Here is a 24,064-nt window from a genome sequence, read left to right as displayed (position 1 = left end):
TAAGTGTTCGAAAACTCAAAATCTTAAAAAAAAGTTTTGCAAGATCGAAAAATAAGATTTACAAGCTTGCAAAATGTAAAAAAATAAGAATATCTCTGCAAACAATATGTTGTTTTTGAGATTTCCTTCTTCAGAACTGCAAAACATTTTTTACGATGTTGCGCAATTTTTTTTTCAGAGTTTCAAATTTGTCAGTGTTCTCCCACTGTATAGTTTGTTTTCCAGATTTGAAACCTTGAAACCCGTGATTTGAAAACTGGTGTGCGAATAGGTGAAAAAAAGTTTTGAAACTCTGAAAACTGAGGTTCGAAAGGGCGAAACTTATTACATTACATTAAATTTGCACTCCTTTGCAGACTATTTTTTCAGAGCTGAGTTTACAACACCCACTTTGCGGAGATACGCGCACACAGTTGCGAGCTTGCGACTTGCGTGATTGTTGGCAGCGATGTCACGCAGCTCTGCTCTGAAACTCTGAAACTCAGACTGAGCGAAAATGAAGCTTCGCAACCTCGCAACTTAAAAAAAAGCCTGGAGGGAGGGCCTTTCTGCTCTTGGCCAATGCTTTGCTGTCTGCTGACGTACAGTCCAATCACAAGTCGTATTTACTGGAAAGGTGGCTTCTGCACTGGTTCTTTGCATGCGTCCGGCAGATTGACCGTGACGATTGCTTCTGTAAAGAGTGCAAATCCTTCCTCTCATTACCATGATTTACCTTTTTCTAGGATGATGTATAATTATTTACTATGTTCTAGTATATGATTCACCATGATTTACCATGACTTACCATGTTCCAGTATGATTTACCATGATTCTAGTATGATTTACCATAGTTTACCATGACATACCAAGTTCTAGTATGATTCAGCATGATTTACCATGACTTACCATGTTCCAGTATGATTTACCATGATTCTAGTATGATTAACCATGTACTAGGATGGTTTACCATGATTTACCACGTTCTAGTACAATTTACCACAGTTGACCATACATTTAGCATGATTTACCATAGTTTACCATTATTTATCAAAGTTTACCATGATTTACCCTGTTCTAGGATGATGTAAAATTATTAACTATGTTCTAGTATATGATTCACCATGATTTACCATGAATCTAGCATGATTTACCATAGTTTACCATGATATACCAAGTTCTAGTATGATTCAGCATGTTACAAGTCTTGATTTTTACCAGTATTTTTTTGCACTAAAGCAAACCAGTTTCTCCATGTTAACTCCATTATGCATGCTTACACACATATTACACGTATGTCATAATAACAAATATATAGCTTTAAGCATTTGTTTATTAGCCAATGCTGAAAGCTGATAACAAGATTACAAATATAATCCTGCTGCTCTTAAATGGATTTTTTTTTACTTTCATTTTCAGGATTCCCATTTCTCAATGTGACACAATTGTCAATAGTAATACTCCAATAGATGAATTTTGACAAAATGTGATTTTATAAAATAATGATTTTATAAAGTCTAAATATGAATTATATAACAATATTAGGGAGTAGTATGATGAAGAGACAGCAGGGGGCAGTAGAAGACCACTTAAAATACTGGTAAAAATCAAGACTTGTAAAAATGAAAGTAAGCCAATAAGTGGTCTTCTACTGCCCTCTGCTGGACAATCTACACTTTAATAGTCTTTTCACATGTGCTTTTGCATTCATATATTTAGACACTAAAAATTCCTTACATAACAATTACTATTATAACACAATCATATTTTGTCAGAGTTTATCACTTAATTTGTTCTGATGCGTCACATAATTGCTAACACGTGGTAAATCATGGTAAATAACGCTAGAAACATGGTAAATCATAGTAAATAAGGTGAATCATGCTAGAATCCTGGTAAATCATTCTAGAATGTGGTATATCATGGTAAATCATCCTGTAACATGGTAAATCAAGGTAAACTATGATAAATCATGGTAAACTATGGTAAATCATGCTAGAATCATATTAAATTATACTAGAATGTATTCAATTGTTGTAAACCATGCTAGAACAGGGTAAAGCATGCTGAATCATACTAGAACTTGGTATGTCATGGTAAACTATGGTAAATCATACTAGAATCATGGTAAATCATACTGGAACATGGTAAGTCATGGTAAATCATGGTGAATCATATACTAGAACATAGTAAATAATTATACATCATCCTAGAACAGGGTAAATCATGGTAAACTTTGATAAATAATGGTAAACTATGGTAAATCATGCTAAATGTATGGTCAACTGTGGTAAATTGTACTAGAACGTGGTAAATCATGGTAAACCATCCTAGTACATGGTTAATCATACTAGAATCATGGTAAATCATACTGGAACATGGTAAGTCATGGTAAATCATGCTGAATCATACTAGAACTTGGTATGTCATGGTAAACTATGGTAAATCATACTAGAATCATGGTAAATCATACTGGAACATGGTAAGTCATGGTAAATCATGGTGAATCATATACTAGAACATAGTAAATAATTATACATCATCCTAGAAAAAGGTAAATCATGGTAATGAGAGGAAGGATTTGCACTCTTTACAGAAGCAATCGTCACGGTCAATCTGCCGGACGCATGCAAAGAACCAGTGCAGAAGCCACCTTTCCAGTAAATACGACTTGTGATTGGACTGTACGTCAGCAGACAGCAAAGCATTGGCCAAGAGCAGAAAGGCCCTCCCTCCAGGCTTTTTTTTAAGTTGCGAGGTTGCGAAGCTTCATTTTCGCTCAGTCTGAGTTTCAGAGTTTCAGAGCAGAGCTGCGTGACATCGCTGCCAACAATCACGCGAGTCGCAAGCTCGCAACTGTGTGCGCGTATCTCCGCAAAGTGGGTGTTGTAAACTCAGCTCTGAAAAAATAGTCTGCAAAGGAGTGCAAATTTAATGTAATGTAATAAGTTTCGCCCTTTCGAACCTCAGTTTTCAGAGTTTCAAAACTTTTTTTCACCTATTCGCACACCAGTTTTCAGATCACGGGTTTCAAGGTTTCAAATCTGGAAAACAAACTATACAGTGGGAGAACACTGACAAATTTGAAACTCTGAAAAAAAAATTGCGCAACATCGTAAAAAATGTTTTGCAGTTCTGAAGAAGGAAATCTCAAAAACAACATATTGTTTGCAGAGATATTCTTATTTTTTTTACATTTTGCAAGCTTGTAAATCTTATTTTTCGATCTTGCAAAACTTTTTTTTTTAAGATTTTGAGTTTTCGAACACTTAGTTTCAACCTTTCAGAACTTTATTTTCAGTTTTGAATCATGGCAGGATATTAATCCCATAGCCTTACAGGGACTTAAAGAGACCAACCTCGCTTTATTTGTTAAAAACGTGTGCACTTTGTCTCTTGGAAAGTGTGCAAATCCAGTCAATCAGATTAGAGCTCTCTGTTTTGAGAAAAAAACACTCTTTGTATGGATAATACATCAGTCCGTTCATTAACGGTCTGTTGCCGGTCCAGTGTATGTTTTCATCTGAGACTAGTTAACTGCCAGCAGTTTTCTTTTAATCATATGCTGCCCAGATGTTAAAGGTTAACACAGCTGTGTGTAATATCAGGAGTATGTTCACACACCCCGCAGTTCTAATATCACACACACTAATCGACACAGTCTGCCCTGTTAATATGCAAGGCTACTCTGTTTACGTCTTATAATTCCTCCATTACACAAGTGTTAGTAAATTGATTAAGACATTAGGAGACCCATAGATTAACATACAATCTGGCAAACAGAAAAAAAAGTCTAAAAGTGCATCCCTTTAACAACACACTCTTTCTCCAAAAGACAAGCGATGTCAATAAACTCGAATGCACGAACTTATCGCCGGATAGAGAGCGTTTCTAATTGGCTGAATGTTCTGATTGGCAAATAAGCACTGGCGTTTTAGCCTATGTAATATTAGGCTGTCACATAACATTTTTTTGACCAAAATAACCTTTAAGCAACTAAATACTTTTTAGGCCTTCTGTATCTTCTCCTTTACCTCCAACAAGAAGCACAGCGGCCAATGGCGTTCATTGAAGTCAAAATGTTTGGCGATACACATACAGATCACTAAAACGTTTTGAAAATAAGTAGTGTGAAAGGTTGTGTTTAAAGTTTAACAAGAATTTGCCAGCGATTCCTTCACCTTCTGTATGTGGGTTGTGTTGTTCTCTCATTTGTGGCGGATGTTGTGACTGGGCGTCTGGTTTCATTGGCATCACACCTCATTAATGGTCCAGTGTGTGTGGTTTGGACTCCCAGCCGTCACTTTCCCTTGTGTGTCTCTCTCAATGTTTCTCTGGAACAGGACAACATATATGAAGTATCTTCACACACACAGCTGGAGTTCAGCAGGTTGCTAGCAGCTGTTTCTGCCTCTGAATGCACGATTGTGGGGCTCTGTAACGTTAAAGAAATCTGATTATACACTACAGTCCATAAGTCAGGGTCAGCAGGGATGCATTACATTGATTAAAAGTGAGAGTAAATACATGTATTAATATTACAAAAGATATCTATTTCAAATAAATGCTGTTCTTTTTAACTTTCTATTCATCAAAGAATCCTGAAATATATCAGTTTCAACAAAATTATTAAGCAAAAATGTTGTCATCCAGCAATGTGCATTCATTGAACATTGAATTCAACGGAATTCATTCAATGTGAATTCAACATTGAAAACAATAAGAAATGTTTCTTAAAAACAAAATCAGAATATTAGAATGATTTGTGAAGGATCATGTGACACTGAAGACTGGAGTAATGTTGCTGAAAATTCAGCTTTGATCACAGGAATAAATTACATGTTACTATATATTCACATAGAGAACAGTTATTTAAAATTTTAATCATATTTCACAATATTACTGTTTTTATTGTATTTCAAATAAAATACCTGCACCTTTGGTGAGCAGAAGAGCTTTAAAACGTTAAACAATCTTACTAACCTAAACTTTTGAATGATAGTGTACAGTAGATGTCAGTGACTAAGATGTCATTCTATCACATTATGCAGGGAAGTGGTGTTTGCATGTAAATGTCATCAGTGGATAATGCATCTTATCATAAACAAGATTATAATGCATGAATCAGACTCACTTAGAATCTTCACAGTTCCTGACACAGTTTGCTAAACATCAACACTGTGTGTGTTCAGAGACCAATCATACCGAACAGTGCAGTCGCTCACTGCAACACGAGGAGGAAATGCTGATAGTCGCCTCATTATCACTTGCACAGAGTTAACTTGTGGGATTAGTTTAGCTCATGTTCTCCAACATCTGTCTAAACAGTGGAAAACAGCAGCCAAACGACAGATCACACGTGCAGGCTCACAGATAAGTGTGTAAATGTCACCTGTGGCTCTTTTCTGCCGCAGCTTTGAGCCCGTGGCTGTCCTCTTTCTCTCAGCCTGGAGTGAACGACTACTCGCCGCTCGCGCTCGACCTCACCAGGAACCAGCTGATAGTGGGAGCCAGGTAACACACACACACACACACACACACACACACACACACACACACACACACACACACACACACAGCCTGTCAAACCTAAAATATCTCTCTCTCTCTGTAGGAATCATCTCTTCCGGTTGAGTTTGAGCAACGTCTCTCTCCTGCAGGTACTACTGCCTCCTTCTCTTCATACTTCTTCCCATCTGTCCATTCAATCATCTTGACATCTCTAGAAATGCAGAACCAGCACTGTCCATTTAATTCTTCTCATGCCAGACACGCACAGACAGTCTTTCATTATGATTGTCCACATGTTCAAAAGTGCTGACGCACAGAAGCTGAAATATCACACACACACACACACACACACACACACACACACACACACACACACACACACACACACACACACACACACACACACACACACACCTTGAGTAGCATGTTATTGTGCAGATGTTTGAGAAGCATTGACTTCCAAGACAGCTGCGTCCTGATTTGACCTCCTCTCCTCTGAATCTCTTGAAAGGAGGAACCCAAAATAATATACAAAATTATTTATTATTATTACTATTTTATTTTATTGGAATAATTATTTTTTAAAATCATAAATGTCTTATCTTTATGTAGAGTATGTTCTTAATGATTAGACATAGGGTAGAAAATGTTTAGGACCAGGGTAATATTAAAATCTATTCATTAAATAATTTTATTTTATTTTATTTTATTGGAATAATTATTTTTTATAATCATAAATGTCTTATCTTTATGTAGAGTATGTTCTTAATGATTAGACATAGGGTAGAAAATGTTTGGGACCAGGGTAATATTAAAATCTGTTCATTAAATATTTTGATTTAATTTAATTTAAACACATTTTTTTTATTTTTTTTTATCGAGTATTCAGACATGAGTTGGAATCAGACATGGTCATGGAAAATGATCTGATTTTCATTTCATTTGGCACTATTTTTGGTGTAAGAAGCCATCACTAGCAAATAAAGTGTAGTAGTGTATTGTCCCTTCAGTATGCAGACATCTGTGTGTCTTCTGCTTCGGGCTGTCTGTGTGTGTGGTGAGAATCTGCCAGTAGACAGCAATCTCATCTGGGAGTGGGTTCAAATTGCCGTTGTTCATCTTGAAGGATGATTCGCGTCCACTTACTGTGTAACCACAGCTGCACCTCCTGTGTGTTGGGAACGCTGAGATTGTGTTGCGCTTGCGTGACATGCCTGTTGAAAGCTTTGAGCGGTTGTGTGATATTTAAGAGTGACTTCTCTGGTGTTTGTTGAAGACCCTGCTGGTGAACTCTATAAACGTTCACCGTAACCCTGAGAGGGGGTGTGATGCCCTGGAGGAAGATCGCTAAAGAATCTGTCAGAATCCAGTGATTTAGGGTGACCTCGTGACCCTGTGTCCACAAGAGTGACCCCCAGTCACCCCTCCAGCTAACACACACTCAAACACACACATGGCAGTATGACAAGCTCCTCACTGCGGTCTTGTACATCTCTGTTCTGAAAAAAAAAGCGTATTTCACGTGCATTAGAGGAACATTTTCATATGTTGATTCATATGTAAAACCGCATATTTAATTTCTCCATCATGAAAAAAGTTAATTTCCAGTCTCCATCTCAAATCATCACTCATTCTGCAAATGACATTAAATAAAATTATTAAATAATTTGTAATTTGTAATTTATTTATGGATAACCCCTTGAGATGAACCATCTCATTTTCGAGGGGGTCCTTACAATACAAAGAAACCAACATCATAATAGAAATCAAAAGGCATAAAAAGGCATAATCCTTTGCTAAGATAATTTCATAGCTTTTTATGTGTCCTAAAGTCACACAATTAAAAAGGAATTAAATGTCAAAATTACAGCTTGAGTGGAAATGCTTAAAAAAATGCTTATACACACAAAATAATGCAGGGTTGTTTAAACACAAATTTGGGTCAAAATATGGACAAACCTAGCCGTTGGGTTAAATTGTTTAATTACATTTTTAACCCAACTGTTGGGTTTGTCCACATTTGACCCAAGTTTGGGTTAAACAACCCTGCATTTTTTTAGTGTGTAGACTAGCTGTAATTTTGTCAAGCTGTAAAGTCATTTTTACTCAATATGTACTGACTTTCTTATCAAATTTTTTTTTATTATTACTTTACTTTACTTTCACCATGCTGGTCACCAAGTGTCTGAGGTAACACTCGCCAATAAACATATTTGAAAAGTCCAATAATACAAAGATCACTGCTTAAAGTAGAAGTTTCGAGCAGCCGTATTGAAGATGTGTGTAATCTGCAATCTGAGTTTAGAAAATAATGACTTTTCTAACTGATTTTCTGGAAACTCATACAGAACACCAAACTCATCATTGGCTTCTCCAGACATTGACATTCAACAAGGTTGCATACATCAGCCACGTCAGTATATGAAAGACATGATAACAAGCAGTCTTGTGGAAAGTTACGAAGTAGAAGTTACAAAGTAATGCATTACAATATTCGGTTAATCCCCTAAAAGTAAGTAATTGCATTACTTAGTTACTTTTTATGCTAAGTAATGCGTTACTTTACTTTACTTTAGAGTTACAATAAGCATCATGTTCACACACAACACCTCTGCACTACTCATGGTTTCTCTCAACATGAGGACAGGAGAGCTGTCAGTCAATTAATAAGAAAACAAAGTTGCATTACTGATTTGAAAAAGTAACTCCGATATTTTGTTGTATATTTAAAAGTAATGTGTTACTTAGTTACTTGAAAGAAGTAATCTGACGACTTTTAAAGCATTACCCCCAACACTGATAACAATAGGTTTGGTTAATGATTTATTATATCTCACTTGAAATATATCTGGTGTAATGATGGCTCTGCGTCAGCCGCTTCACTGTTGAGAGGAACAGATCGCAGAGAGAGATAGAGAGAGCAGATAACAGTGTTTTAGCAGAGGTCAAATGATCGTGACTGGTAGGGAAGACAAGGATGAGACGATCTTGAGAAAAAACACAACCCCCTCAACATCCAGAGGTCTGACCCCTCGAGATCTTTTCAGGGTGAATCCTGCTCTTCAAATGAAGACGTCTTTCACGTGTTGTTCAGGGACTGACTGCAGAGACACAGTTATAGATTGATGATTGCTTTCTGAAACCTTGCGCTCTCTCTCTCTCTCTTTGTTTCGCTCTTTCTCCTAAACAACAAGAATGAAATGTAGTCTGCTAAAGTCAAATGAGCAGATGCAGTTTGTCAGAAGATGTGTAATCGGCTCCTTTATAGATGGGTTTGTGCTCGTCAGAAGCGCCTGGGGCTTTTCAAGAGTGTGGAAGCAGAGATGTCACTTATCAAAAATGTGTTTTAGCATATGCAATGTTGCTCTTAAAACTTCTCAAACTACAACTAAACAGTGAAAACACTTAAAGTCCCCCTGTAGTCAATAATTGTATTTCCTTAAAACTCATCTTTGATCACCAAAATTACATTTTTAAAAGTTTTTTTTCTTGCGTTCTTCATGCGTTAGAATCACTTGAATGTACCTCTACACCCTTGCCTCATTTAGTATATGCGGTTGTATGAATATGCAAATGAGCCCTGCCTCCACTCACTCACTCAGCTCAGAGATCCACTGGTTGACGATCACACGTTGATCTGATTGGTTACAAGGTAGTTTGTGACGTCAGAAACACCAGCGATTTCAAACCATGTTTTTGAGACTGTCTTTGGTTCACTGCAGTTTTAAGGAGAAAATACTCAGCAATGCTGTTGAATTTACACATGGTTTGTCTTAAAGCATATTAAAAACACCACGTAGACATATAAACAACATTTAAAGCTTGATTTTCACCACAGGGGGACTTTAAAGAAAATAATTGATCCTGCTCAGAAGTGCATTTTTACAATATTTGCAAATGGCAATAGGAACAAGATTACAATATTGTAAAACTAAATTGCTATCATTAGTGTGTCTGTCTCTAAGCGCCTCTAAGTATGTCTTTAAGTCGTCTACAGTGCTGCTACATTCCTAGCTGTCAGTCATGTATATCACGTCAGTTATTGCCTGTTTGCTGCTAAATTGTATGGAGCCATCAAAATTCATGCAGTTGTTTTTCGTAATGTCGTAATTTTTCCAATTCTCATTGGACTCTCATTATTGTGATAGAGTAATTATTTTCTATATTATGGTAAAAAAATGACTGTAATACAATGATATTTTAATATTAATCAACATAAATTCAAGGCAGTACTACAAATATACTTTAATCTATACTTTACAATTTAAATAATATACCTTTTTTCACTTTACAGTAATGATATATTTACCTTTAGCAAAAAATTGTATCCATATAAATTGTGAATGGATTTTAGTTTTAGAATTGGGTTGGGGCTTAATTTTCATAGAAACTTTTCTTATAATTAAATATTCTTAAATATATATATATATATATATATATATATATATATATATTAATATTTCTACACCATTTAAAAGTTTGGGGTCTGTAAGATTTTATGTTTTTGAAAGAAAGTCTTATGCTCTCCAACGCTGCATTTATTTGTGCAAAAATACAGTAAAAATTGTGAAATATTATTATTTATTTAAAATAACTTTTTTCTATTTGAATTTATTGTATGTAATTTATTCCAGTGATCAAAGCTGAATTTTCAGCATCATTACTCCAGTCTTTAGTGTCACATGATCCTTCAGAAATAATTATGCTGATTTGCTGCTCAATAAACATTTCTGATTATTATCAATGTTGAATACATCAAGGTCATATTTGATCAATTTAATGCAACCTTGCTGAATATAAGTATTAATTTCTTTCAGCAACAACAAAAAAAGTCTTACTGACCCCAAACTTTTGAACTGTGGTGTATATTTTGATTTTGGGATGAAGTTTGACCCGGTTCACCCTGATGTGTGAAAGTGTGAGTTTAATAATCTAGATCTGGCTGTGATTTATCTTCACCCCGTTAATCTGTGAAGAGCTGTTTTATCTGTGACCTTTACACTCCTCTCACTCTATTCAGGGTCTGCTGGGATCCTCACAAGGGTCACAACCAATACAAAATCAGCGTTATTATTTCGATCTATAGTGTGTGTGGGTGTGTGTGAGAGAGAGACTCTGCCTCAAAAATAATGATGTAGACCAATGACAACACAGATAAACATGACAAAGCAGCCTGTGAAAGGAGAGGGAGGGACGAGGAACAAAAGAGAGGAAGAACGTCTAAAAACCAGTGAAACAACACATTCAAGGGTTTTCGCTTCAGATAAGAGAACGAATGTGATTAGGACAGACCGTCCAGTGTTGCCTAATTAAATGTCACACAATTGCTCTTTCACACATCTGCCTCGCCATGGAGTCATATTGTGTATTTGCAGCGAAACTTTGCATCTTCCATCTCTTTGTCTTCTATTATTGTGTGTTTTGTACTTTCTTGACATTAAGGAAAGAAGCTGAACGAATGGAAGAGCTTCTCACGACTGAATATCTTACACAGTTTTATGTTCTAGTATTCTGCCTCCTTAAATGTAAATCAAATCCATAGTAACAGGAGAGGTTTGGATTTGTTGTCATGGCTGTTCAAAGGTTAAATGAACACTACACTTTTTTGTGGAAATAGGCTAATTTTCTAACTACCCTAGAGTTAAACAGTTTTACCATTTTTCAATCCATTCAGGCGATATCCGGGTCTGGCGGTAGCACTTTTAGCATAGCTTAGCATAGATCATTGAATCTGATTAGACCGTTAGCATCTCTTTTTTAAAAAAAATCACCAAAGAGTTTCGATATTTTTCCTCTTTAAAACTTGACTCTTCTGTAGTAACATCAAAAATAGTCTCCAGCAAGTTATCCTATTTTCAGGCGCTGCGCCTGCTGGTACGGCCGCACAGTTCCTTGATTATTACGCGATTATGAGAGTATAGTTCCTAGCCATATTGGCCTAGAAAATCACAACTTTTCATTTTCTGTCGGTCTTAGTACACAATGTAACTACAGAAGAGTCAAGTTTTAAATTGGAAAAATATCGAAACTCTTTGGTCATTTTTTTGAGAGAGATGCTAACGGTCAGATTCAATGATCTATGCTAAGCTATGCTAAAAGTGCTACCGCCAGACCCGGAGATCGGCTGAATAGATAAAAAATGGTAAAACTCAACTGTTTAAAGGAGAGATGGAAAATGAGCCTATTTCCAAAAAAAGTGGAGTGATTCCCTTTAAGGGAATGTTCACTTTAATGAGTTTGTTTGTTCAGGCAGTTCGTTTAAATGAAACTGGCACAAGTAAACAATTTACAAATTTGTTTGAATCATCAGTAGACCGTAGTCCTGGTGTGACCTTTTTGTAATGAAATAAATATTTAAATGTCGTTGTTTATACTGTGTTTATCATTCCAACATGTCACCCACATCGTCGAATCATTGAAAGGATTCCAGTTTTCTGATTTGCACAGGAAAGCTTGACTTTTAAATATCAGGGTATTTCTTGTAGATCCACATGCAAACACTTGCTGCTCTGCTGTCTCCAGCAGACGCTCATGCTGATGTTGCTCTCTGCTGTGTTAATGTGCTGAGTCCAGCTCGGCTTCCAGCAGTCTGCACTATAAACAGGCAAAGTGGCAACTCCACTGTGAGCTGTGAACTGTTTCTATAACATTGCTGCAAAGTGCTAATGTTATAGGTGCGCAGAAACCTGCAGATGCATCCGGAATGTTAAAGTGCTGTTTTATCGTTTAAAGAAGGGTTTCCAAACAGGTTTTTGTCAGTTAAACCCCTTTTGATGTCAAATTTTTACTCTAATTTCAATAACACGCTAGGGTTATTATAGTTCAAACTTAAATTAAATTAAATATAAAGAGCAACTTTTATATTAACTTAATGTGGTAAATTAGCAGCCATATCACCCTGTAGCCCAAGACTGGTTGCCCACTGAAGCTAAGCAGGGCTGAGTCTGATTAGTACTTGGATGGGAGACCTTCTGGGAAAACCAGGTTGCTGCTGGTAGAGGTGTTAGTGAGGCCAACAGGGGGAGCTCACCCTGTGGTCTGTGTGGGTCCTAACACCCCAGTGTAGTGACGGGGACACTATACTGACAAAAGAGTGCCATCCTTCGGATGAGACGTTAAACCGAGGCCCTGACTCTCTGTGGTCACAAAAAATCCCAGGATGTCTTTCGAAAGAGTAGGGGTGTAACCCCGGCATCCTGGCCAAATTTGCCCAGTGGCCTCTGTCCATCATGGCCTCCTAATCATCCTCCTATATATACTAATTGGCTTCATCACTGTCTCCTCTCCACCAGTAAGCTGGTGTGTGGTGGGCGTTCTGGCGCAATATGGCTGCCGTCGCATCATCCAAGTGGATGCTGCACATTGGTTGTGGTTGAGGAGATTCCCCCCTTACATGTAAAGCGCTTTGAGTGCCGAGAAAAGCGCTATATAAATGTAATGAATTATTATTATTATTAATTAACTAAAAGTAAAACTGGAATAAAAATTATGAAAAACTATATATATATATATATATATATATATATATATAAACTTCTCATTACTGTACTTCAAACATACTATAATGCATAAATGCTTTACAATTTAAATAATATATCATATTTTTTTCAGTTTACAGTAATGATATTTACATTTATGCATTTGGTGGACGCTTTTATCAAAAGCGACTTACATTGCATTTCAAGGTACACATTTACATTATTATCAATTCTTGCTTTCCCTGGGATTCGAACCCATGACCTTGGCGTTACAAGCGCCAACGCTCTACTGAGTTAAATTTGTTTTTGAGAATTGAGATGGGGCTTCATTTTCTTGGAAATTATGCAAATAGACTTAATTTCTTATTATGTAATTTCATATTTCTACACTATCCGTCTATAGTCACATGACAGGCAGGTAAACAAATAAAATGTTTCATCTTTTGATTTATTTTGATTTGTTCTTGTTTTAAAATTACAGATTTTTTAATTTTATCATTTAATTAATTATTAGCTTTTCATCAACTCACGGACCTCCCTTTAATTCCCGCGAGAACCCCAGTTTGGGAAGCCCTGAGTTAAAGAATGTGTGAGTATTTAGCGCAGGACTGGATGCATGTCTCCACAGCATATCTTCTTCCAGTAATGATAATTGTCTGTTGATTGCAGGCCACCGAATGGGCCGTAGACGAGACCACCAGGAGGTCCTGCCAGAGCAAAGGAAAGACCGAGGTGAACCCTGGGATGAAAGCTCTGTGAATAAATTAACGTATGTTATAGAGTGTATATGTTTGTATGTTATATGTGTGTGAAATGAAATCTCTCTTCTCTTCCTCTGCTCCTCTCAGGATGAGTGTCAGAACTATGTCCGTGTCCTCCTGTTGAACGGCAGCCGTTTGTTTACCTGTGGCACTAATGCTTTCATGCCCATCTGTACGACTCGCCCTATTACTGACATGGCGAGCGTTCTGGAGTCCATCAGTGGCGTGGCGCGCTGTCCCTATGACCCTCGACACAACTCTACAGCTATGATAACTGAGAGTGGAGAAGTCTATGCGGCCACTGTGACTGATTTCTCTAGCCGTGACCCTATTATTTACCGCAGTCTGGGGAACATGCCACCCCTGCGGACTGCCCAGTACAACTCCAAATGGCTCAGTGGTACAGTGGGACGACACACACTTATCAGAATATCTGACAAAACCTGTCAAGAACACGTCCATTCCAAAATCATAAAAATTATATTCTGCCAAAAAAATATGAAGCCTACTTCTGGACCTTTTTTGCATTGTGAAATTATTTTCATGACAGTTAAGCTCATTTTGACCAATATTCTCATTATTGCAAAACTAATCATTCTTAAATTGTATATTTTTGGTAGTATTTGAAGTACTTATACATTTATATTTTTAAATAAAATAAATGCCTTTATATTAGCTTATTGTATTTAATGTAGCAACAAAATACTGTATTAGAGAATTCACCAATTAAAAAAATAAACATCTGGTTACATTGTTTATGATTTAAAAATGCTGCCTTTAATATTATATTACAATATTTTTTTTCCTGTGATAAAATAATTTATTTAAAAAAAATGAATTAGCTTGTATTTACTGTCATGCAGCATCATAATTATGTAAGCATATGGGTAGCAACATTCAATTTGAAATGTAATATGCAAAATGACAATGCAATATGTAAAACAACAATGCATTTCTGCTTGGTCATTTTGCATATTACATTTCAAATTGAATATTGCTAATGCTACCCATATGCTTCCATATTAAATGCTGTATTAGAAAATTCAAGTTAAACATAGAGATACATTATTTTTTACTATTTATTTACTATTAAAATGTTGTATTACAGTGTATTATTTTTTCTACTGTGATCAAAAAAATCTGTATTACAGCGATAAGAATCACAGTTGAGAAAGTAATATTTAAAGAACTTTGAGTGGAAATTATATCACAAGTCAATCATCTTAATAGTGTTAAATATTCTTTAATTTCTTTAAGCAAAATACTTATTTTTTCTTCTGATTTTGGGGTGAAATGTGACTTGGACACGGTTTTGTGAGTCACCCATCTATTTATGGCTATGCGTTGAAAAACGTGTTTTGATAGTAATATATTCTATCATCTTCCTTTCCTTCCTCTCCACAGAGCCTCACTTTGTCTCTGCGTATGAGGTGGGCCGCTTCACATACCTCTTTCTTCGAGAGAACGCAGTAGAGCAGGATTGTGGGAAGACAGTCTTCTCTCGTGTGGCCCGCGTGTGTCAGAATGACATCGGTGGCCGTTTCCTGCTGGAAGACACATGGACCACCTTCATGAAGGCTCGACTGAACTGCTCCCGCTCTGGAGATGTTCCCTTCTACTACCATGAGCTGCAGAGCACCTTCTACCTGCCCGAGCAAGACCTCATCTACGGAGTCTTCACCACCAACGTGTGAGTGCATTCTTCATCACTTACTGACAATGCAGTTCATAGAAGACCAACAGTCACACAGCAGGAATTTCTGCAGTCCAGCACAAGTTTTGTGACTAAACATAATTACTTCTGATACGTTATCAGTAGAACATTCTAGGAAATGAAGGGTCCCTCCAACACGGTGTATACAATGAAAGTTAATATATTAAATATAATGATTTTATATGTATGTATACATATATATATACAGGTAAAACTCAATTTTTTTTTTCAACTTATTAATTCAACTTAAAGGGTGAGACTAATATATTATATAGACTCATTTCATGCAAAGTGAGATATTTCAAGCCTTTATTTGTTATAATTTTGATGATTATGGCTTACAGCTTATGAAAACCTTTTCAACTTTTGCACAATATTAAAAAATTTTGAGTTTCACCGCTATATATAGAGGTTAGTAAGATTTGTTTTTAAAGAAACTACTACTTTCATTCCACAAAGACACATTCTATTTATGAAAAGTGTCATTATACATATATTTATAATGTTACAAAAGATTAATATTTCAAATAAATGCTTTTTTAAACTTTTCTATTCAGCAAAGAATCATGAGTTAATATATATCATGGTTTCCACCAAAATATGGAGCAGCACAAATGTTTTCAAAATTGATAATAATCAGAATAATGTTTCTTGATCAGCAAACCATCATATTATAATGATTTCTGAGGGATCATGTGACACTGAAGACTGGAGTAATGATGCTTTGATCACAGGAATAAATTATTTGATATTTTAATATTTCACAATATTGCTGTTTTTAACTGTATTTGAGCTCACATAAAAGCAGTCTTGGTGAGCATAAGAGACTTCTTTAATAAAAAATAAAAAAAGTCTTACTGACCCCAAACTTTTGAATGGTCCTGTTTTTCTATTCAAGATTTTTAATGTAGAATTTGCTTCTCTTCCCTCTCTCGTTCCTCCTCACAGGAACAGCATTGCTGCGTCAGCTGTGTGTGCGTTTAACCTCAGTGCCATCACACAGGCTTTTAACGGACCCTTCCGTTATCAGGAGAACCCTCGGACCAGCTGGCTTTCCACTCCCAATCCCATCCCAAATTTTCAGGTGAAGGAAATTAAATGCTGCAGCATTTTTTTTTCTTGAAGCCTTCTGGCACCACATACAGTACTCAATTATTTTTTTTCTCTCTTTCTCTCTGCCAGTGTGGGACAGTGAATGATTCGGGTCCGGGCGGTAATCTAACGGAGCGCAGTCTTCAAGACGCCCAGCGGCTCTTCCTCATGAGTGAGGTGGTTCAGCCCATCTCCACAGATCCTCTGGTCATGCAGGACAACATCCGTTACTCCAGGCTGGCTGTGGACATTGTTCAGGGGAGGGACACGCTTTACCACGTCATGTACATCGGCACAGGTAAAGGAGGCAAAGAAATCTGACATGCATGTCCTGCAAAGAATTCAAAGCATGTCCTCCATTGTGTTCTCCAATCTCTGCTGAAAATCCAGCATATATCAGCATGATTTCCATGTTGGTCCAGGCTGGGTTATGATGGATAGAGCTGGTATAGTGCTGGTCTAACTGGTGGATATTCTCATGCTGGGAACCAGCATCCCATCCCAGCAAGCAATTGTGCATTTAAAAGACGTCTAATGCTATTACACGTCTAAAAGATTAAAAAAATTTGTCTGTTACAATAGTCACTGTGACAGATTACGCGATTTTGCTTTCCGACCAGTGACACACACACACACACACACACTCACACTCGCTCACTCACTCACACGCACACACACTCACGCTCACTCACTCACGTGCGCGCACACACACTCACTCGCGCGCACACACACTCACTCGCGCGCGCGCACACACACACACGCTCACTCACTCACGTGCGCACACACACTCACGCTCTCGCTCAGCTGTTTGGACGGTTATTAGATGTCTTTTAAGTGCAAAATTGCTTGCTGGGATGCTACTCCCGGATGCAAAACATACCTTTTGCCGGTGACTGGATTTTTCAGCATGGATGTTTAGAAGAACTTGCGCTTCTAATTGTAGCTGTTTTCTTTAATTTACCAATCAGAGCACGGCACCATCATTAAGGCCTTGTCCACCAATAATAAGAGTCTGCGTGGATGTTACTTGGAGGAGATGAACATTCTTCCAGAAAACATGCAGGAGCCAATCCTAAACCTACAGATTCTGCACAACGATAGGTCGCTTTTCGTGGGACTTCCCAGCAGAGTGCTGAAGATCCCTCTGGAGAGATGCTCCAGCTACAAAACTGAACAGTACGTTACACACATACACACACTAGGACTGCAACCCCACTTTTTGACAACAGACTCATGAGGTCAGAGCATCCTAACCTTGAACATGATTACGTTGTTCACTACAGAACTCCTTAACCCACTATTAAGCCACTATACTCATTTGCCGTCATTTTGACCTGGACACATGACATCTACACGAATGCATGCTGTTAAATTACGGCAAAGGATGATTACAGAAAATGTCCTTCCGAGCTTCTAATGCCCTTGGAGTCAGACAGGAAGTGAAGCTCGAGGAGGTGAAGTGAATGACAGTACTTATGATGAGCAGTCAGAGATATTATTATCTCATAAATTTTCCACAACTGGCGGAGAGGCAGATGAATGATGAACTAGGTCATTTAAAAAAAAAAAAATCATCCCCACCGCTATGAATAGAAAACCTATAAATTGTCGAACATCATTAAAAATATATAATGCATGCATCACTCCTCACAGGAAATGACTGCTTTTACGTTACAGATCTAATTAGATATCAGATCCATAAAGAAATGTCCTCCTCCTAGACCTCCACATGGATGAATTGGGCTTCTGAGCTGGATTTGTAAGGCCTTTGTGTGAATAATACCCTAAAACATGTTAAATTGGGTTATAAAATCAAGCAAAACATTGTTTCCGATCTGCTAAACGCCTTGAAGCTCTGATGTAGCATGCCACAGTATTTAAAATGCACCATGTTACGTCAGTTTTTCACCTTCATCCAGCATGTCACGTCAGAGGAGGTTTTGCACGTGATCTGTCAGTTTAGCGGCGTGTGTGTGTGATTATGATTTGAGGGTGGTGGTTATTACTTAAGAGGTGGAAGTGTGCCATGATGCCTTGGACTCTCTCCCTGAATTCCTGCCGCAGATGTTGTTGCACAACACTCAGAGTTACACAAGACAGACACACTTGATATTAGATGCTGTTATTGGACATGATGAAACTGTGTTTGTGAAGCCGCTCAGTGTTTAACATGCTGATGCGATTACAGATGCTTCACCACGCACACATACACACAGGTGGCAAAAGGTCAGATCTCACAAGGTTGTTGCAAAGAACTCTAATTATTTTATACCAATGTTCATCTATGGAGTCTGATTGAGCTGCAAGTGTTTAGTCATTATAATTTTATATAACCTTTAATGTATGTAAATTTATTCTCGGTATGGCTTTTAGCATCTCCAGCACGATTTGCAGTTTTCTCTTGTTGCCGGTGGGAAGTTAACAGATGTTCAGTTTGTTACTGAACTCTGAGACATATTGTTATGTTTGATTTTTGGGTAAAATTTGACTTTATACTGTACCGTTCAAAAGTTTGTGGTCGGTAAGAATCTTTTATGTTTTTAAAAGTCACTAAGGCTGCATTCATTAGATTAAAAACACATTAAAAACTGTAATATTGTGAGATATTATTAGAATTTAGAAGAACTGTTTTCTATTTTAGTTAATATTAAAATGCATTTTATTTCTGTGATGTAAAGCTGAGTTTTCAGCATCATTACTCCAGTCTTCAGTGTCACATGATCTTTCAGAAATCATTCTAATATGCTGATTTACTGCTCAAGAAACATTTCTGAATTATCAATTCTGAAAACAGTGAAACGGTGATGAAGTTCAAAAGAACAATTTATTTGAAAAATAATTTCAAAGTAATCTCAAACTTTTGCAAGGTAGTGTAAATATGCTGGTATTTTACTGGTAATGTACGTTGTTTAGAATGTTGTTTACTTCTTTAGAATGACACATCTTTAAAGGGGTGGTTGAGTATGATTTCACTTTTCTAGCTTTAGTTAGTGTGTAATGTTGCTGTTTGAGCATAAACATCTGCAAAGTTACAACGCTCAAAGCAAAGGAAGATATTTGCTTTTAAAGAAAAGGACTACAACAAACGGGTGGTAGGGACTACACAACATTCCTCCCGGGTTAGTGACATCAGCAAGCCTAAAGTGTACATAAGCCCCGCCCCCGGGAACACACAGTCCATGTTGAGAAGAGGAAGAGTTGTTGTAGTCGAGCACATTTGTGAGTCAGCTCAAACTTTAGCATCCATCTTTTCACATGCAATAGAAAGTCACTCTGTGTGCATCTCACAACAGTTCCTATACGAGCGATTTATAGATTACCATGACAGAATATGCTAATTGAAGATAGTTAACTCCACATCAGCAACATAAATTCATCAACTAACCATTCAGAGAACCTGTTGCTTCTACATGTTGTCACTTCTTGAGTCTCTCCATCTTTGTCTGACTCCGTTTTAACATTAAAGGCAGAACAGTTTCTGTCATTTTAATGTGTCTACGTGAGGTAATCACAGCTGCTAACACACACCAGCTCTTGAAACCCCGCCCTCTGCAGCAGCTCATTTGCATTTAAAGGGCCAAGCACAAAACGGTGCGTTTATGCAAACCCTCAAAAAGTGACAACTTTAACATGCTATATACAAATATCTGTGGGGTATTTTGTGCTAAAACTTCACACACACACACTCTGGGGATATCAGAGATTTATTTTACATCTTGTGAAAAGGGCATTATACCACCCCTTTAAAATAATGAAACATGCTTCTGAATTAATTACACTGTTGCACTCAATTGAACCTAAAGGACACAAGGAGAAAAGGATAAGTCTGTTTGCTCTAATAAATCACCAGAGGTGCTGTCAGATATTCTTTATCTCCCAGAGCAGGATTTGAGGCTTGCTGTGTTTCTCTATAGCAGTCAGATCATATCATGTTTTGATCAGATGCTTAGATTACATTTACACTTGATCAATCTTTGACTTGGATCTCGACATAATAAATGTGTAGATATTAGACGAAATTTGCAAAACATTCATTATTGATTCAGTGTTCATTATCTGAGAGGCACCCAGTATTAGTGAGAAGGGCAGAATTAGTTTGAATAATTAATTAGTATAATGTAATTTATTTGTTTTTTGGAAATTCATGCTTGAATTGCACTGAGATTTATTCCTCATTATAAAGCTGTGCCGTATCCTGTAGAATTAAATCTCTCTTGTTTTCTCTCACGACACACTCTTCACGGCTTTATGGTGGTAGTTATTAAGATGTTGTCATTGATTTGTGACTGTTTGTATGTGTGTGTTTCCGCAGGGATTGTTTGGGCGCCAGGGATCCGTACTGCGGATGGGACCGGAAAGAGAAGCGCTGTACGACGATCGAGGACAGTTCCAACATGAGCCAGTGGAGCCAAGACATCACAAAGTGCCCTGTAAGACCAATACCTCACCACACAGACCTGACAAATCACAACGACTTTAATATATCAGGTGTCTCTTCTAGACAGCAACGAGATTAAATGGAGAGTCAGTGGTTCTCAAACTTTTTGGGTTCTCAAACCTTTAAAAAATCTACTTTAATTGGTGGAATTGACCGTTTGCAAAGACCCGCCCCCCTTAGTTACTGTCGCTATGTCCGACAAGCTACGCCGCTCTCACGCCACACCATGTTCTCACGCAGTGAAAAATACATCGCGGAGCAGAGAGGAGACTGACAACACACTGACAGACAGGACAGACCAGGCTACTTTTGATATTAAACATATTAAACAAAGTCTCACCTTTCAAATTTGGTCATTTTTTTAAAGAAATGTAAAGAGAGCCTCATTTAAAGCTGCTCGTGAACCGATCATCTCTTCCTTCTAGTTTATTTATAGCATCACATGAATAGACATCAGAAGGAATGTTGTTTTAACCGCGGAAAGGCGTCAGTACACTCCGCTTTTCAAGTTCAAATCCTCACATGTTAATCCACTAACTCTCCTGACTGCTTTGTCGGACAAAATGGCGGATGGCGAAGTATGATTGGTCAGATCACCTGTCAATCAAGCTCCCTGCGAAGGGTCAATTGGTGCTGCTTCATAAAGTTAGCGCACCAGCCGGTATTCACGCACTTGAGCGGCGTTACGAATTTTTCTGCTGAGCTCCACACCCCACACTTTGAGAACCACTGGAGTAAATGTTTGATTCAAGGCCCTTGCACACTGAGTCCGAAATTTTCGATTTTCTGCGTTTTTTGCATTTGTAGCAAGCATTTGAATGGTGTTTTGACAATTCAGAGCCACCGAATGATGGATACGAACATTTCGGACTCAGTGTCCATCAGTCAAAGGACCATCAGTCTCCTGGACCTGTATGACAGAAACATCCTAAATTAGAATCATATCTGATTGCTATCTGTCTAGGAACCATGAAACTTTTTCAAATCTTAAGTCAAGAATTAAGATTGGAAGTTTCTGTAATACAGCCCGTTACTTAGATTATGTCGACCCTCGGTTCTGTTCTATTCTGTATTTTGTTCCATTCTATATTTAATAAAAATGTTCTCTTCTATACTATTATTTTCTGTTCAGTTATATTTTATTTAGGCCTAATTATGTTCTATTCTGTTCTATTCTGGTCTGTTCTTCTATTCTGTATTCTGTTATGCTCTTTTATTATTTTCTGTTTTGTTCCATTCCATTCTGTTCTATTCTATTCTGTTGTATTATGTTTTGGTTCTGTTCTAATATGATCTATTATATTCTTTTCTGTTCTGGTGTATTATGTTCTATTCTGGTCTGTTCTATACTATTCTATTCTGTTCTATTTTATACTCTTTTATTTTTCATATAGTTTTGTTATATTCCATTCTGTTCTATACTTCTCTGTTCTATTCTATTCTATTTTGGTTCTATTATGACCTATTCTATTCTGTCCTGTTCTATTCTGCATTCTGTTCTATTCTATAATCTTATTATCTGTTCTATTCTATTCTATTATATTCAATTATGTTCTATTCTGTTTGATTCTTTTCTGTTCTGCTATATTATGTTCTATTTTATACTCTTTTATTATTTTCTGTTTTGTTCTATTCTATTATGTTTCGGTTCTATTCCGTTCTAATACGATCTATTCTATACTGTTCTATTCTATTCTATATTCTGTTCTATTCTACACTCTTATTATTTTCTGTTTTGTTCTATACCATTCTATTCTATTATGTTTCAGTTCTATTCTAATCTAATATGATCTATTCTATTCTGTACTGTCCTATTCTGTATTCTGTTCTATTCCACACTCTTATTAATTTCTGTTCTATTCCATTCCATTCTGTTATGTTTCAGTTATATTCTAATCTAATATGATCCATTCTATTCTATTCTATTCTATTCTATTCTACAAAGATTACATTTCCACCTCAGAGATTCTGAAGACCAGATTCATAACAACGGTCTTTGAGTACACCAACAATCTCTTATGAATTTTTGCGCTGGTCACGAAGAATCAAGTTTGCGCTGAAGAGCCTGAAGGTTAACCCAGCTGATCCAGACTCTGACAGTGTCAATTACACGCTGGTGTTCTGCACGACGGCTGGCCAATGTCACTCCTGTTCCCTCACGACACTTCATTAGGCCCATAATTAGACATCACAAATTTCCTATTATCTTTGATGGTTGGTGTCCTCAGAGGAGCAATAATAAACAAACCTCATTTTCTACCACACTGGAAGCTTTGGCTTCGTCCCAAGTTGTATACTTGTACTATGCACTGAAAGTACTTTCTACCATGCTAATAGGCAATACCCACTGTTTCCATGGTTACGACTTAAATGACTTTGACAGTTAGTGATTTTTTCCCCAAACTTTTGCAGAATGTTTGTTGGCTGCAGTGCAGAAATCATTCCTAGAGGTGCTTTTTGTTGTCCCGCCAGGCTTGACCATTGATGTTACTGTAAAAATAAGGATATGCAAAAGTCTAGACATGGTGTAAATCAACACTAACACCAAATTGAACTAAACTAAATATTAATGGAAGCTTCTGATCAGGAATAACATGGAACAGATACAATTGCAGACTTGTTTACGTTTTAAACATAGCATTTCAGAAAACGTGTAATACAAAACGGTCGTCCTAATGTACTGTGATTAATCAACTATGGAAGCTATGGTTTGCGTTTCACAGGAGCGGAACCTTACCCAAGATGGTGGATTTGGCCACTGGTCCCCATGGCAGGCTTGCAACCATGATGACGGAGGGGAAGGCACCAGCACGTGTCAGTGTCGCACTAGGTCATGTGATAACCCTCGACCCCAGTGTGGAGGGATGAAGTGTGTCGGGGCCAACATAGAGGTGGCCAACTGCTCCAGGTACACGTACTATACTCACACATATCTTTTCCTTACAATGACCACAATACTGACCACGCCTGTTAAAGCCAAAAAAACGACAAAACACTATAGAAGCACTCTGCATATTTAAACTTGTCATGTTGGGATTGGTTACTAGGCACATGAGAACCATGACATCTTGACGAGCAGTATTTGCACACA

General features: G+C 37.3%; 1 protein-coding gene across 1 annotated transcript in view; it reads left to right on the top strand.

Annotated features, from left to right (window-relative positions):
* sema5bb (sema domain, seven thrombospondin repeats (type 1 and type 1-like), transmembrane domain (TM) and short cytoplasmic domain, (semaphorin) 5Bb) overlaps window positions 1-24,064 on the top strand; it is a 72,680-nt gene that overhangs the window by 37,519 nt on the left and 11,097 nt on the right. Inside the window, exons 4-13 of the mRNA XM_079629692.1 lie at window positions 5,394-5,493; window positions 5,594-5,639; window positions 13,638-13,700; window positions 13,817-14,129; window positions 15,134-15,419; window positions 16,392-16,527; window positions 16,626-16,833; window positions 17,504-17,711; window positions 20,848-20,965; window positions 23,697-23,881. Coding sequence (XP_079485818.1) covers window positions 5,394-5,493; window positions 5,594-5,639; window positions 13,638-13,700; window positions 13,817-14,129; window positions 15,134-15,419; window positions 16,392-16,527; window positions 16,626-16,833; window positions 17,504-17,711; window positions 20,848-20,965; window positions 23,697-23,881 — 1,663 coding nt within the window. The remainder of the gene's footprint in view (window positions 1-5,393; window positions 5,494-5,593; window positions 5,640-13,637; window positions 13,701-13,816; window positions 14,130-15,133; window positions 15,420-16,391; window positions 16,528-16,625; window positions 16,834-17,503; window positions 17,712-20,847; window positions 20,966-23,696; window positions 23,882-24,064) is intronic.

The sequence above is a fragment of the Phoxinus phoxinus genome (assembly GCF_949152265.1).
Source record: "Phoxinus phoxinus genome assembly, chromosome: 11".
Classification (NCBI taxonomy): domain Eukaryota; kingdom Metazoa; phylum Chordata; class Actinopteri; order Cypriniformes; family Leuciscidae; genus Phoxinus; species Phoxinus phoxinus.
This window is presented reverse-complemented; position numbering and strand designations above follow the sequence as displayed.